This window comes from Leptinotarsa decemlineata, unplaced genomic scaffold (genome assembly GCF_025532065.1).
Source record: "Leptinotarsa decemlineata unplaced genomic scaffold, Ldec_3_MD MMD2_tig00026328_RagTag_RagTag, whole genome shotgun sequence".
Classification (NCBI taxonomy): domain Eukaryota; kingdom Metazoa; phylum Arthropoda; class Insecta; order Coleoptera; family Chrysomelidae; genus Leptinotarsa; species Leptinotarsa decemlineata.
This window is the reverse complement of record NW_027412688.1, coordinates 31,135,817-31,150,739: the sequence shown is the minus strand read 5'-3', so window position 1 is coordinate 31,150,739 and position 14,923 is coordinate 31,135,817. Positions and strand designations below refer to the sequence as shown.

At 31.8% G+C, this 14,923-nt stretch overlaps 1 protein-coding gene across 1 annotated transcript; it reads left to right on the top strand.

Moving 5' to 3' along the window:
- The first annotated feature begins 325 nt into the window (after positions 1 to 325).
- Positions 326 to 5,810, top strand: LOC111517857 (gustatory receptor for sugar taste 64f). Its single transcript, XM_023174141.2, has 5 exons — positions 326 to 564; positions 2,082 to 2,236; positions 2,667 to 2,829; positions 5,512 to 5,601; positions 5,663 to 5,810. The coding sequence occupies exons 1-5, from the start codon at positions 445 to 447 to the stop codon at positions 5,759 to 5,761; spliced, it is 627 nt and encodes a 208-aa protein (XP_023029909.2). The 5' UTR covers positions 326 to 444; the 3' UTR covers positions 5,762 to 5,810.
- The last annotated feature ends 9,113 nt before the right edge of the window (positions 5,811 to 14,923 follow it).

The window sequence follows — 14,923 nt, the reverse complement described above, 5'->3', positions numbered from 1 at the left end:
ACATAGAACGTGACTTTTACAATTGCGATATCTTAGGAACGAAAAAATCATTAGGACCATTTTTGTAGACAATTTTGAGGTCTATAGCTTTGGTCTGAGGTATTTTCTTTGATAAAACTTACTTTGATAAAACTTTTCTTTGAGAAAAACTCAAAAATCTGAAATTTTGACCTTTGACCCCGAATAACTTTCGAAGCGCCCATGGGACAGATTGAGACTTTCAAATTTTTATTTTTTATGGTAAAATGAAGGTCTTCACCAAAATTTGGCTCTGTCGCAATTTTCGTTATTTTGTTACTGTTTTCAGGCCTAAATTGACCGGACTATTGGTCACTGTTGAAAAGCACGAAATGGCAACATGCTGTACTTTTCAATAATACTTTGTAGGTCGTTGGATGGATATCAACCTACATATGGAACTTTGGAGATATTCTGATAGTGCTTATGTGCATAATATTGACATTTAGATTCGAACAACTGAAAGACAAAATTGTTTGCTATGTGAAATCAATCAATTTATGTGGACGTAGGGACATCGTGAACTTATGTCACAATCAAACAGAGGTGAGTGATTTCTGGACCTGGCGATTCCGAAATTTAATGCTCATATTGAGAAGTTCTCAAAACGTTGACTGTATTATATTATAATAATAATAACAATTTATTTTCTCAGGAATATACAATATAGAAAAGAACAAAAGAAAGTTCATTCAATTCGCTGATATAAAACTGTATGAATTTTATACACTATTGATGATAATATGATACATTTATTTGAATTTTATTTTGCTGATATTCCTCAAAGAAATTGGTAAATTATTATAAATATGATTCAAAACCACTTCCATAAATTGATTGTTCACCAATATTCGATGTAATATTCAGTACCCTCACAATTTTTGAAAGCTTTGTTAAATAACACTAGTTTACAGCCAATTTACTACTGTAATGCCGAAAGTAGTTCTTTGTTAATTTCCTAACACGTAAGATTTTTGAGTTATGATTTTTTTCACAAAAATTTAATGAACACGACATTCCAAATTTGCTTTTCTCCTAAATTGATAAAATTGTTTGAAATCTGGCAACACAGCGGCTCTGCCCAGTATTTGAAACTGCTTCCGCTGTATATGAGACTTATAATGCCGCTCAATAATTATAAATATTGATCACTGATTATTTCAAAAATCAAATTTGTATATTTCAATTTGTTTTTTTCCAGATGCATAATAGTGCAAAGCTTGAGTTTGTATATCATTGATATGGGTAATATGTTTTTTGGTATGTATAAATCAATAGTCGGTTCCTTATAATACAATTTGAAAATATATTTTATAAATTCTTAAAATACACCATATGTTCACACTACGATGAATTTTCATCTATGTAAAGCCCTTAAAACATAACAAATGATGAATAGTTGATAGTTTCAAATGTATATAATATTGTATACGTTTGAAAATGTATACATGTAACGTAACGTTAACATAACGTTAACGTATACATGTAATGTAACGTTAGTCACAAATTCAAGTGGTGAAAAACATAGAAAGTTCCATTTCTCATTTTTCATGATAATCTGCTACCACGTAGTAACGGCTACATCGTTCAATTTATAGGAAGCATATTAATTTTTTTTTCCTGAATATATCAAAGATGTATCATTAGCAAACATAATAACTTCTCCTGATGGATTCCAGTCAGCCATTAAATTCAATTATATATGAGGAAAAGTATCGGCCCGAAGATAGATCCTTGTGGGATCCAGTCAGCCATTGAATTCAATTATATATGAGGAGAGTATCGGCCCGAAGATAGATCCTTGTAGGATCCCACATATTACAGTTTTCCTTGGCCCAAAAATTTTCCCGATATATACAAACTGGTCTCTTTTTTACCTACAGATTGAGAGGGGAAAAAGTAATGTTTTCATAAACAAACAGAACACACCAAGATTGTAAATATATTTAAGGTCGACTTTCGTAGGTAAACAGATATTTTCATGCATTTCATTGAAAAAAACTTTGAAGTTATATTAGGTGAATCATCATCAGATTCTTGAAACAATATTATGTTCATTTCAGAAGATTGACGTTTTGTTCTGGAAGAACATTCGTGAGGACTACAATGGCTTATGTCAGATGTGTTCAACAACCAATGATTTACTGGGAGATATGATACTATTGAGTTATACGTGTAATATTATATTCATCCTTGTTCAACTTTTCGTGAGTCTAAGGTAATATTTTCAATTTTATATCAATATCAATAGTCAGGAACAAAATGAGCTAAGAGAATATTGGCTCAAAGGAAAGAGAAAAATGATTTTATTTCTCAAGAATTAAACTCGTCTTCACTTATATCTATTTATTTCTAGAAGAAATATTTTTTTCTAGATTAGTAGTACTACTCAATTCTCCAAAGTGACCGAAAATCGTCATTTCTTGAATATTTCATATTTTGTAACAATATTGCTCAGAAGTCATTGTGGGCCATTACAAAAAAAGTTACATTATCCAAAAAATCATCAACTCACAAATCATCACCATAAACGTCGGCAAAATTCAATTTTTATTTCACTTCAACCATTGCTTGCACAACTTGGTTTTCAACTGTAAAGTACATCAATACACCGATCTCTATTCAATAATAGTACGAATTCATTTCAGAGATAGGGATGGAACAGTTGAAACAATTTACTTCTTTTCTTCATTTGGATTCGTTGTTGCAAGAACCGTCATCGTGTCCATTTATGGAGGATGGCTGAATGAGACTGCTAAATCTGCTCTACCTACTCTGAATGCAGTTCCAACTGAGATATATAATCCAGAAGTAAGTTAACTGTGAATATATCCTACGAAAATCTACTATTTCATTTGTATTCTACTGTCTCATCATTTTTGTCTCATTTTCCTAATCAATTTTCCATTCAAATATATCCAACTGATTGAGTTAATGGAAACAAATTGTATCATACAACAGAACACAGACAATACAGACGACTTGAAAATTTACAAAGCAGTTTCGTTTCTAGAAGATTACATTGCTTTGGATGTTGCCCTTGACAATTTCTTCACGTACTCGTCGCCAACAAATTACATCTGAATCCTGATGAATGTAAGAAGATCATTTTACCAGAAGCAATTCACCTCACGGGAAAACGTTAACGCAGGTCAGTTCTGTGAAAGACCTCGGGGTCACTTTGGATACTAAATTAGCATTTGATATTTATATCGACAAAGTTGTTCGAAAAAGTCTTTGGAATCTAAGTTTTGAGGGTTACTAAGAAATTCAAGAACATCACTTGTGTCGCAACCTTTCATAATGCAATTGTAAAACCTAACCTTGAATACCCATCCGTAATATGGTACCCCTGCTACAACAACCACAGAAAAATAATTAAAAATATTCGAAAGAAGTTCGTCAACACTCTGAATTACAGAGTTCATAGGCAACGGCAGTACTTTTCATATAAACTCAATCTTAATATATATATATATATATATAAATTGTCCGCGATGGACTCCTAAACTACTCAACCGATTTCAATTAAATTTGCACACCATGTGCAGTTTGATCCAACTTGAAAGATAGGATAGCTTACATCTTAATTTATAGTCGCAATATTATTTTATTGCAAATTATTTGTCTATTAATGACATTCACAATTATCTGTTAACTTCAAACGATTGTAACAGATGGCGATATTTGTTGACTGGATTGAGTAAGTAATCAATAGATGGCACTGCTATGTTAAACCTACAATCGTGTCATACAAGCTACAATTCAATAGCAAAACCACCACGTGTTGTTGAGAATAAAGTATAAGTTAAATTTATTTTGTAGTGAAAGAAATACTGTGAAATTCAATTGTTTTTAATTTTTAAATTTTTGGTGTTAGCATAGCCGGCCACGTGTAATTTAGACTGAAGTGTAAATTGAATTCATATTATTGTAAAGGTACCTATAATACAGTGAAATTATTCCTGCTTTTTGATTATTTATGCTTCATTGTTCAAAACTCTCTTATGAAAATATATACATGTAAGTATTATCACATAGTTATAAAAGTTAATTAATATATCTATATGAAAATAGTACAAAGCTCCCCACACTTTTCTATAATTGTAGAATTTTTTTTTCATTATTTTTATTCAAGCTCCATCAAAAATTATTTTGCACTTCTGATTTCAATGTGCTATAATAGCATATTTCTCTCAATTTCCAACTGGAAAGTGTAAAGGAAAAGTGGTCCTGTTGCCACGTATTCCAATGATACCGTCAGATTCCAGCATACCCTTCAGAAGGCTACAGTTTCCAATTCGTTTAGCTTTTGCCATATCTATAAATAATTCTCAAGGCCAAACAATGTCCATTTGTGGTTTAGATTTGGAAAATCCATGTTTTTCTCATGGGCAACTATATGTTGCATGTTCACGAGTAGGGAAACCGTCGAATCTATTTGTGTAAGCTAAAGACAGGGTGACCAAAAATATTGGGCACCGATTAGTGCTGAATCGAATTGAAATTAAAAGCAATTATAATTCAAAATAATAAATATTGTTATTAAAGATTTAAGACTATCTGCCCCACCTATCTCATTCCTAAGTTTAAGTGTCACATGTTATTTACTGATAACTTTGTAATATACTCATTTGTTACAAAATTAAATGAAAATAATGATTAATTTTAAAATTAATTCTTTTGTATTGATTTTTGCTTAATATCAACTGTACGAAAACTGTAATCAATCGTGTTCAAAGTCCTTCCACCTCAAATCCCAATCCAGTGGAATATTATACCAGCTTCAACGTTTCCGTTTTCGTTCGTGAATAATAATTTCATTGTAATAAGGGGTTACGGTAGTAGAAAATCTGTCATGGAGGTCGCCATATTTTTTTACAAATGGCATCTATGTAAAAACGCATGGTGATCCCCGTGACTGATGTTCTTCTACCGTTCCTCTTAAATAGTTTACTACAATGTAATATAACAAAAACCTCAACCACAGCAACGCGTGGCCGGGTCTGCTAGTATTTATGAATCAGAACACCTTGAGCTCAGAAGAAAATTCTTCGATATCTGTTTGGTCTACAAATGTTCAACAACATTATTAAGTCACCGTACTGCTTTTTTTATTCCAAACTGTACACCATATAATATGAAAAATATAATACTTCTAGTTATAGGTAGTGCTAATACAAATTTTGTTCTTTACTCTCCACTTTACAGATGAGTTCGCTCCTATAATTGCAATATTGGCGGCAATCAAGATCTGTACATTTTTCTACCATAATTTTGACTTTTAAAAAAATATTGATGCACATCTATTGAACTATCAAATTGAAGAATATGTCTCTAGGTTATTTCTTTTTCAGTTAATATCTTAGTGGACATCTGAATTTGAATTTTCCTATTTATTAACTCAATTATAAGTATTACATCAGCAACAGAAATACTAATTTGTATATCTCCTACAAATATTTCGTTTCCAAACATTTGTTTATGTTACAGATAGCATGCCTCATCAATCAGATTCACACGAGCAGTCCCACCATGACAGGACACGACTTTTTTTCCATAACAAAAGGATTAATTCTAAGTGTAAATACGTCAAAGCGGAAACACCATCTAATTATTTAATTTTTAATTTTCTTTTTTTCAGATTGCAGCAACAATAATTACTTACGAGCTGGCTTTAATACAGTTCAATCAGGTTGCTCTCAAGAAATTTTCTTCAAATAATGATACGGTTTGTTACTAAATAGAATTGAAGTAGAAAACTATGTCAATATTTGTGTAATTTTGAGGAAATTTCGAAATAAAATTTAATAATATGAGCATTTTTTTTCAAAAATATAGGTTTCTGTGTCAACACTGCTTTTCGAGTTGGTGACCGTGTTCTCCAGGTTTTTGTCTACGACTGCGGTTGATTTTTCCAAGTCGATGACGCAAAAGACGAAGAGTTTAGTTATCCACATATTAAATATGACATAGTTCCAGATTTGAAATCGACAACGAAGCAATCATGAGAACAACCCAAGCCCAATCGCTCAGAAGCTACCTGTCGCTCATCGACCAAAGCCGATAAGCATTAGATCACTGAAATATCCCGACTACTCAAGGTCTCACTAATGATGTCTGCCGCAGTAGCAGGTTCTCTTCAATCTTGACTCCGGCCGTGAAAACCTATATTCTCATAGTTTATTTTGAACTCAGTTGCTTCCTTCCTAACTTTGGAAGTTTCCAACATTTTTTAATGAAGATGGAGAAGTGAAAGCCAAAAATCTTCCTTCATTAACGATACCACATATGGCTTTACATTTAAATGTTGAAAAACATCTGAAGGGAATATCTGTTCGTGTTTTCGGTAACCAAGTAGTCATGCTATGAAAACCCACCCATCAGCATGTCATGGCACATAATTCCGCTATCTACGTCAATCAGTTCGAAGGTGTTGAATTGAATATCAATATGTCTTATATCATATCACTTCATCAGCTGAGGAAAATGTTCATGAACTTATTTCGTTCTAGAAATTTGTACACATCTCAGCATCTTTAAAGCTTCCAAATTAGACTTTGTTTGGGATACTGATCATATGTGGGAAGCTCTGAGGTAGTTAGATCCTATCAAAAAAAGGGTCATTCTCCTGATTGGAGACAAAAGGATGTAATCATCCGCTATAGCCTGAAACATGAAAGAAATTTTTGGGAAAGAAAGTTTTTGACTTTCTACTACTCCATCTTGATACAAAAAAAGATGAGGGAATCTTACAAAGAAAGGAAGGAAGTAATCAATTTAAAAATAAGTAACTCTATACATGGATCATGCAAAAAAGTAACTTCCATATCATGATCTACACATCTACACAAGATGGAGTGGTAGAAAGCCAAAAACTTTCTTTCCCAAAAATTAATCACTCCTAAAAATATAACCCCTTCAATTCATGAAAAAAATATTTTGGAATTGTCTCTTTTCTATAGATATTTTCAAGAGAACTGTTTGACTAGCATAGACCGCTACCGAAGGAGCACATCAAGCAAACTATACTTATATATTGAATAAGAACTATAAACTTCCATTTTGAGAGGGAGATCTTTGAGGAAAATTTTATAAAAATGTTTTCTTCATTTTTACTAACTTTTCTGTCCAACTGTTGATTCCATCTTATCCAATGCCCTTAACCAATTTCCACGAACAATATTTTATTGACAAACCTATCATCAATCAAAATATTTTCGCTGTTTTTTCCCATGTTGCCAAAGAGACAGGACTAAATATTCAATTTCTATGGAGATCGTGTTGATATTTGTCTGAGAAGCCTTAGATTTGTATCACTTCAATATTCGCTCTTATCTTAAATCACTACACCGTTCAATATAAATTTGTTTTCTGGAAAAGCAAACATTTTGAATTGAGTTCAGATTGTTTCAATATATTGCTCTTTTATATATTGCTCTTTTATATATTGCTCTTTTCAATTTCATGCTCTAAGCAAAAATAATTCTGTTGTTTTCAGGTCAAATCGTTTTAACTGTCAATAGGATGATTCTCTTCGAACAACCTTAAAAAATTGCATGCCTTGACGATTCGGGAAAATAATGAGTTTTTCGAATATTTTTCAAAGATTCAACAAAGTGAAAATACCGATCGACTAATTTACTGGAAAAAAATAAGATGAAATACTGAAACAAAGGCTAGTAATATGTTTAGATTGAAAAGGGTATATTTTTTGGAAATGTTAATTTTTTTGGAAAGAAAGGTTTGGGCTTTCTGCTACTCCCTCTTGATATAGAAACATGCGGGAATCTTTCGAAGAAACGAAAGAAGCAATGAATTTCAAAAACTGGAAGAAAAAGCCTTTTCGAAACAGCTACTTTCATATAAACATTGAATTACACGAAAGAAAAATACTTTGGAAACAAATACTTCTACATGAACACTGAATTGTATAAAAATACTTTTCTCGATTCAGTTTGTATTCCAAACATTCATTATGGAATCGAATCAGATATTATCCATAGAATTCCTACACAAAATTTCACTTACACGGAACACTGTCATCCTCACTGGTAGACATCCGATGTTTCGCGGTAAGACACTTGCTTCATCAGCTCTTCAGCACTAATTTGGATAACGTCGTGAGAAAATCACACAATTCATCCAGAAAATTACGACTTTATGTCACGGAATGAGTTTGATCTACTCATGTCATCGACGACATTGTAATGTCCTTCTATTGCTTATTTGATTAAATCCCAGCCATAGGAAATCTTGTTAAGATTGAAAGGGTATATTTTTAAGAGAGATTAATTTTTTGTGAAAGAAAGGTTTTAGCTCTATATTTCTTGTCAACTGACGCCCTTCAGCTCTTAGCTGAAGCTGTTATTGGGAGGGGGACAGTTTTTTCCCCATTAACAGCGTCGTCACTTCAACCCCGGAGCAGAGGGATGAACAACCCTAGGAATATCAATAGGGAATAGGGGGCGAATCGAAACATGTTGAAGACTTCTTTCAAAATTAAATATCCTCACATAGCACAGGTATGCTGTTTTATCCGTTATTATATTATATTATATATATATATATATATATATATATATATATATATATATATATATATATATATATATAAATATATATATATATATATATATATATATATATATATATATATATATGTATATATATATATATATATATAATATAATATATATATATATATATAATATATATATATATATATATATATATATATATTATATATATATATATATATATATATATATATATATTATATATATTATATATATATATATACATATATATATATATATATATATATATATATATATATATATATATATATATATATATATATATTATATATTATATATATATATATATATATATATATATATATATATATTATATATATATATATATATATATATATATATATATATATATATATATTATATATATATATATATATATATATATAATATATATATATATATATATATAATATATATATATATATATATATATATATATATATATATATATATATATATATATATATATATATTATCTGCGAGCGCTTTCGACAGCTGGTCGTGCTGTCATCCTGTCATTGCATACTGTATATCCCGTTTTGGTTTTTGTCTTCTTCTTTTTTATAGCTGTTTATTTTTTGTGTTATTTTCGTGTTTGGCTTGCATGTGATGTTGATGTTCAACATCGGATATCTACCAGTGAGCATGACAGTGTTCCAGGTAAGTGAAATTTTGTGTAGGAATCCTATGGATGATATCTGATTCGATTCCATAATGAATGTTTGGAATACAAACTGAATCGAGAAAAGTATTTTTATATAATTCAGTGTTCATGTAGAAGTATTTGTTGTATATATATATATATATATATATATATATATATATATATATATATATATATATATATATACATATATATATATATATATAGAGGGTGTCCCTGGACTTCCTCTTTTCCTCTCGGGAATGTATAGATGGGGTCAAAATATCACCAGTACTTCATATAACTTTTTTTCCTAAAAGTCTTCGTAACCAAGTTACGGGCCCTCGAAGTTACAAAATGAAAAATGTTTTTCTTTGATAACTTTTCAAGTGAATATTCAAAATCATCCAAATTTTGGTAATTTACTAAACAAATGAATTCCGTCGATGAGCTTTCATGCAGGAGTCAGTTGTTTTGCTACAAAGTCAGGAACGGACTACCCCCGATGGTCCACACCCCAAAACTTTGAAATGACAGATATTTTTCAATATTTTTCAACAAATTAAGGTTACTTGGACAATTTTATGAATAAAAGTACTCGTGTGGAAAGTCGATCGGAGCAACGAGTCTTGATAAAAATGTAGTTCTACTCGACGACATCAAACCCGCTCGTCCACCATTATTTGAAATGAATAATTATCAAAGCAGAAATAATAATGATAACGTTAATTCAACAACATTCATAACAGGAATAATACAAAGTATGCTAAAATGAAGTCTTAAACAAAAAGTACAGTACCTATATGGAAGTTTAAGTCACAATTTTGATAGCAGATATTTTTTCAAAAGAAATATCAAGTTCTGTAGATTCGTGGTGTTTTTAAACTAACAAGCTACTCTACTATGAAATATCGAATTCATTCCATATTTTGTATGTACATAATACGTGTGGAATAATCACGTTTCGTGTTGATCAGTTATCTGAATCTCATGAAACTCAACATTCGAATGTTTCAAATTCTTCTTCACAGCTAAACTGTTGAGGAGTTTCACTGATAATTATAATTTTATGGGAGAAATTCTTTAACACGAATCTAAATTTAGCTGAAAAAACGCACATCGGAAAAAATATTTACTATACTAATAAAAAGCAAACGAATGAACTACAAAAACGGCTGCACATGATCAGGTGAAAAATATCCAGGGAATAATTATGTTCCATTTCTTTCACAGATGTTGACAAAAAAACCTTTTAGAAAGTTTTGATAAAAAATGAGAAACTGGAATGCGATTTTGTTTTGTTGAGTGGTGCGTTGTCATATGACTATCATTGTATTGTCAATATTCTATAGGATATTTTGAATTTTTTTGATATGGCCGAACAGTTTACATTCAATGAATATGCAGATATGCATGTATTTTATGGACGAGCATTTTGTAATGCTGCAGAAGCTCGTCGTCTGTATTCCGAGCATTTTCCCAATCGAACGGTACCGTCAAGAGAAACATTCGAGCGTGTCGATCGCAGCTTGAGGGAGACAGGTATGTAATAATTGATAATTAATTTGAGCACGTTGTTTTATTTCGATATTATTGTAGGTACAGTTTTGCCAAAACGAGGTGGTGAGGGCGCTCCTAGGACTGTACCTACCGTTGTATTGGAGGAAAATATTTTGGAAGCCGTCGCTGATGATCCTTCAATGAGCATCAGAAATCTATCAGAACAGTTCCATACATCCAAGTCCACTATTCATAGAATAATTAGGGAACAACTGCTCCACCCATTTCACATCCAGAAGGTACATGCCATGACACCTCAAGATTTTCCAGCACGACTGGAATATGCCAATTGGTTCATGGATAGGCAAAGAGAGGATATGACTTTTATTAATCGAGTTTTATTCACTGATGAAGCAGGTTTCAGTAGAGATGGAGTTATCAACTCTCATAATCTCCATATATGGGCCGAAGAAAATCCCCATGGGATATTGCAAACCAAACACCAACGGAAATCCAACGTGAATGTTTGGGCTGGTATCATAGGAAACCATTTTATAGGACCATTCGTTCTACAGGACCGATTGAATGGAGAACGTTATTTGTAGTTCATTCAGAACAATTTGAATGGACTTTTGGAACATGTTCCATTGCAAACCCGAAGAGATATGTGGTTTATGCATGATGGCGCTCCTCCCCATTTTAGTTTGATTGTGCGTGACCATCTGAACCATATTTTCCACAATAGATGGATTGGTAGAGGTGGGCCATATTCATGGCCATCGCGGTCTCCGGATTTAAATCCATTGGATTTCTTTCTGTGGGGGCATCTAAAAAGCCTTGTTTACGCTACACCTATTCACACAAGAGATGCATTGTTGAATAGAATAACATTACATTATGAAGCCATACGAAACGACCCTGGAATGCTATTTCAAGTACAGAGAGGGTGTCTTCGCAGACTAAGAAAATGTATAGAGAGAGAAGGTGGTCATATCGAGCAGTTTCTGTAGCGGATTTTTCATTTCTGTTTGCTCTTGAGGCTCTTGAGTTTCGTTAGTTAAACGTGTTTGCATTATAAAAATTCGTTATGAACATTTTACCTATCATTTCCATTTTCCTTAAAAACTAATATTTTCGAATAATGGTAGACATCTCAGGATAAATGTTGTTGAATTAACGTTATCATTATTATTTCTGCTTTGATAATTATTCATTTCAAATAATGGTGGACGAGCGGGTTTGATGTCATCGAGTGAAACTACATTTTTATCAAGACTCGTTGCTCCGATCGACTTTCCACATGAGTACTTTTATTCATAAAATTGTCCAAGTAATCTTAATTTGTTGAAAAATATTGAAAAATATCTGTCATTTCAAAGTTTGGGGGGTAGTCCGTTCCTGACTTTGTAGCAAAACAACTGACTCCTGCATGAAAGTTCATCGAAGGAATTCATTTGTTTAGTCAATTACCAAAATTTGGATGATTTTGAATATTCACTTGAAAAGTTATCAAAGAAAAACATTTTTCATTTTGTAACTTCGAGGGCCCGTTACTTGGTAACGGATTTTAGGAAAAAAAGTTATATGAAGTACTGGTGATATTTTGACCCCATCTATACATTCCCGAGAGGAAAAGAGGAAGTCCAGGGACACCCTGTATATAAGCATATAAGCTAAAAACTATTCATTTCCGAACTTCTGAATCACTTACACAATGGATTTTGTAAGCATCCTGTATAGTGATATGAATTTTTCAGAAAAGGTATCATTAGGTTGAAAGACTTATCCTGTTAATACACCCCATTGTGCCAAATGGAATTAAGGATCCTTTCAAAAGAACACCTTGGGAAATGGAGATCGCCATGATGATTCCGATTCGTAGAAAACAAGACAAAGAATGGAGCAAATAATGTGTTATTAAGATAATTCGAGAACAAATTAAGTGGGCTGCGAATGCATAAAACGAATTCTTTCTTTTAGTTTGATGAAATTAAGTTATATTAAAGAATAATTATAACGAAATGAGAGGAATACTAGCCTGCAGATGATTTAGGATTTTCCAGGGGTTGATTTTCTTTTGTTAATACTCCAAATTCGAAGGATTATTTTATCAGTCACGGAACATTAGGAAAACGCTGTTTTCCATTCCACTCGCCTTCTCCATACAAAAATATGCAGGTTTGTGAAATATTTCATCTTAATGAAGTTGTAGTCTTTCAGAATTTGGAAAGTTTGTAAGGAAATTATCCAGATAGGTATATTAATTTTTTTGAGAGATATAAATGAACATCTTCAGAATTACACGAAGGAACTGAACTGAGGAGATAAATTTATTTGGAGTTTTTACTGCATGTCTTCACTTGAGTAACATATGATCACGATACAATTTCAGCTAAATTAGTTTCATCATTTCCAAGCTTGCTTATTTGAAGTATCTCTTCACGATAGCTTATCATTTCACTGATGAAGCAAAGTTGCTTCTGTTCGAAGTGATATTCATTGAAAACTAAAAATATATTGCGTGAATATTAGTTTTCTGATACTTTTTATCTGTTCTATAACAGGCAAATTCCATAAATACATCATTTCAGAAATTATTATGCATTTTTCTAAAATAATCCTTTTGGATTTCAAAATTACTCTTGTTGAAGATATGTAGTGGACACAAAGAAAATCCAGATACATACTGGAAGAAAAAAACTCGTTTTGAAACAACTACTTTCACATGAACATCTAATTACACGATAATCATTGTTTATTTTGTCTGACCTTTTTTTAGTGTAAATTGTGCTCTTCCCAGCTCTAAAGTTTATTCACGTATAGTTGATACACCCTGTATTAATTTTCTGTACATGAAATCATTATGACGGATTGTACCCACTGATAAATCAGAGACTGAATTCCATCACCAAGGGTTGCTCTACCTACCGACATTGCTGGTAAATGAAGCGGTGAAGCAAACAATATCGGAGGATCAGTTAGGCCTGTTCCATTAGGTCTGGTATATGCGGATTTGTGGTATCTAAGTGAATCGCCTTCGTGATTAATTGAGAGTTTTCAGACACTGACAGTTCAAAACTTCACGTAGATATTTCATTAAATAGTACCTTACTCAACAAATCCGGAAGATATTGTTTTTTGAACGAGTAGAAAAAATTCTAGAACGAGCCATTGGCGAGTGCTGGAAGCATAAGAGTCCAAGAAAACTGTTTTCGGACGTGTTGCGTATACTATTTCTTCGGCAACACATTTCTTTATTACATTTTTTTGTAGAACAAATTTTCGAATATTCAAATTCCTATTTGTTTTGAATATTGACATTGGATCAGAAGACAGGTGCTTAAATACATTATAATTCTCATTTATATTGAAATGAAAATTTGGGCAACTGCTAGCATAGAAGTGAATAAATTTAATAGAAATGCTTGCTATATTCAAATGCCTTTTGTTGGAGTCAGAACAAATTGAAGTTTCTATTTCATGTTTATTGTTTTCATCTGATAATTTTTGAATGATCATTGCACTTTCATTTTTCTTGGTAAGTAAATTATCTACATATCCTTCAGCGACATTGGTAGACTTCCAGCCACCGTGTCTATTCAAACTTGTGATATTTTCACCAGTATCAGCAGTATCGTCTTCAGGTGATGACCCGAAGACGATTGTGGATACTAACAGTCGAAACGTCGTGAAGTAACTTGGCTTGGAATCTTTTAACTTTTTAATTTTATTTTGTTTTTTGTTCAACTTGTTTCAAGTTTACTTGTACTTTATTTCACTATTATTTCATTTCAGTTTTGTTGCTTAATATAATTGTTTTTTTAGCTATTCTTTTTTATTCTTCTTCTTTAATTTGTAATTATTCATTTCAGTTCCTTCAGGGATTTCACATAATTTTATACAATATCAGACAATGGAAGTCCGACCTAATTAAATTCATCATGAAACATTGTCAATCACCTTCAAACAAGCCTGAGTAAGTTCGACAGAGAACTCAATCCCCTAATATCAAAGACCAACGACCTGTCAGAATATGGAAGTTAAAATCAATCTAGGATATACATATCAAAAACGGAACAGAAAAGAGTTGTGTTATCAATTTTCGTAATTAATTCAATTTTATATGAGTTCACAAATCAGAGTTGAGAATAATATAGAGAAT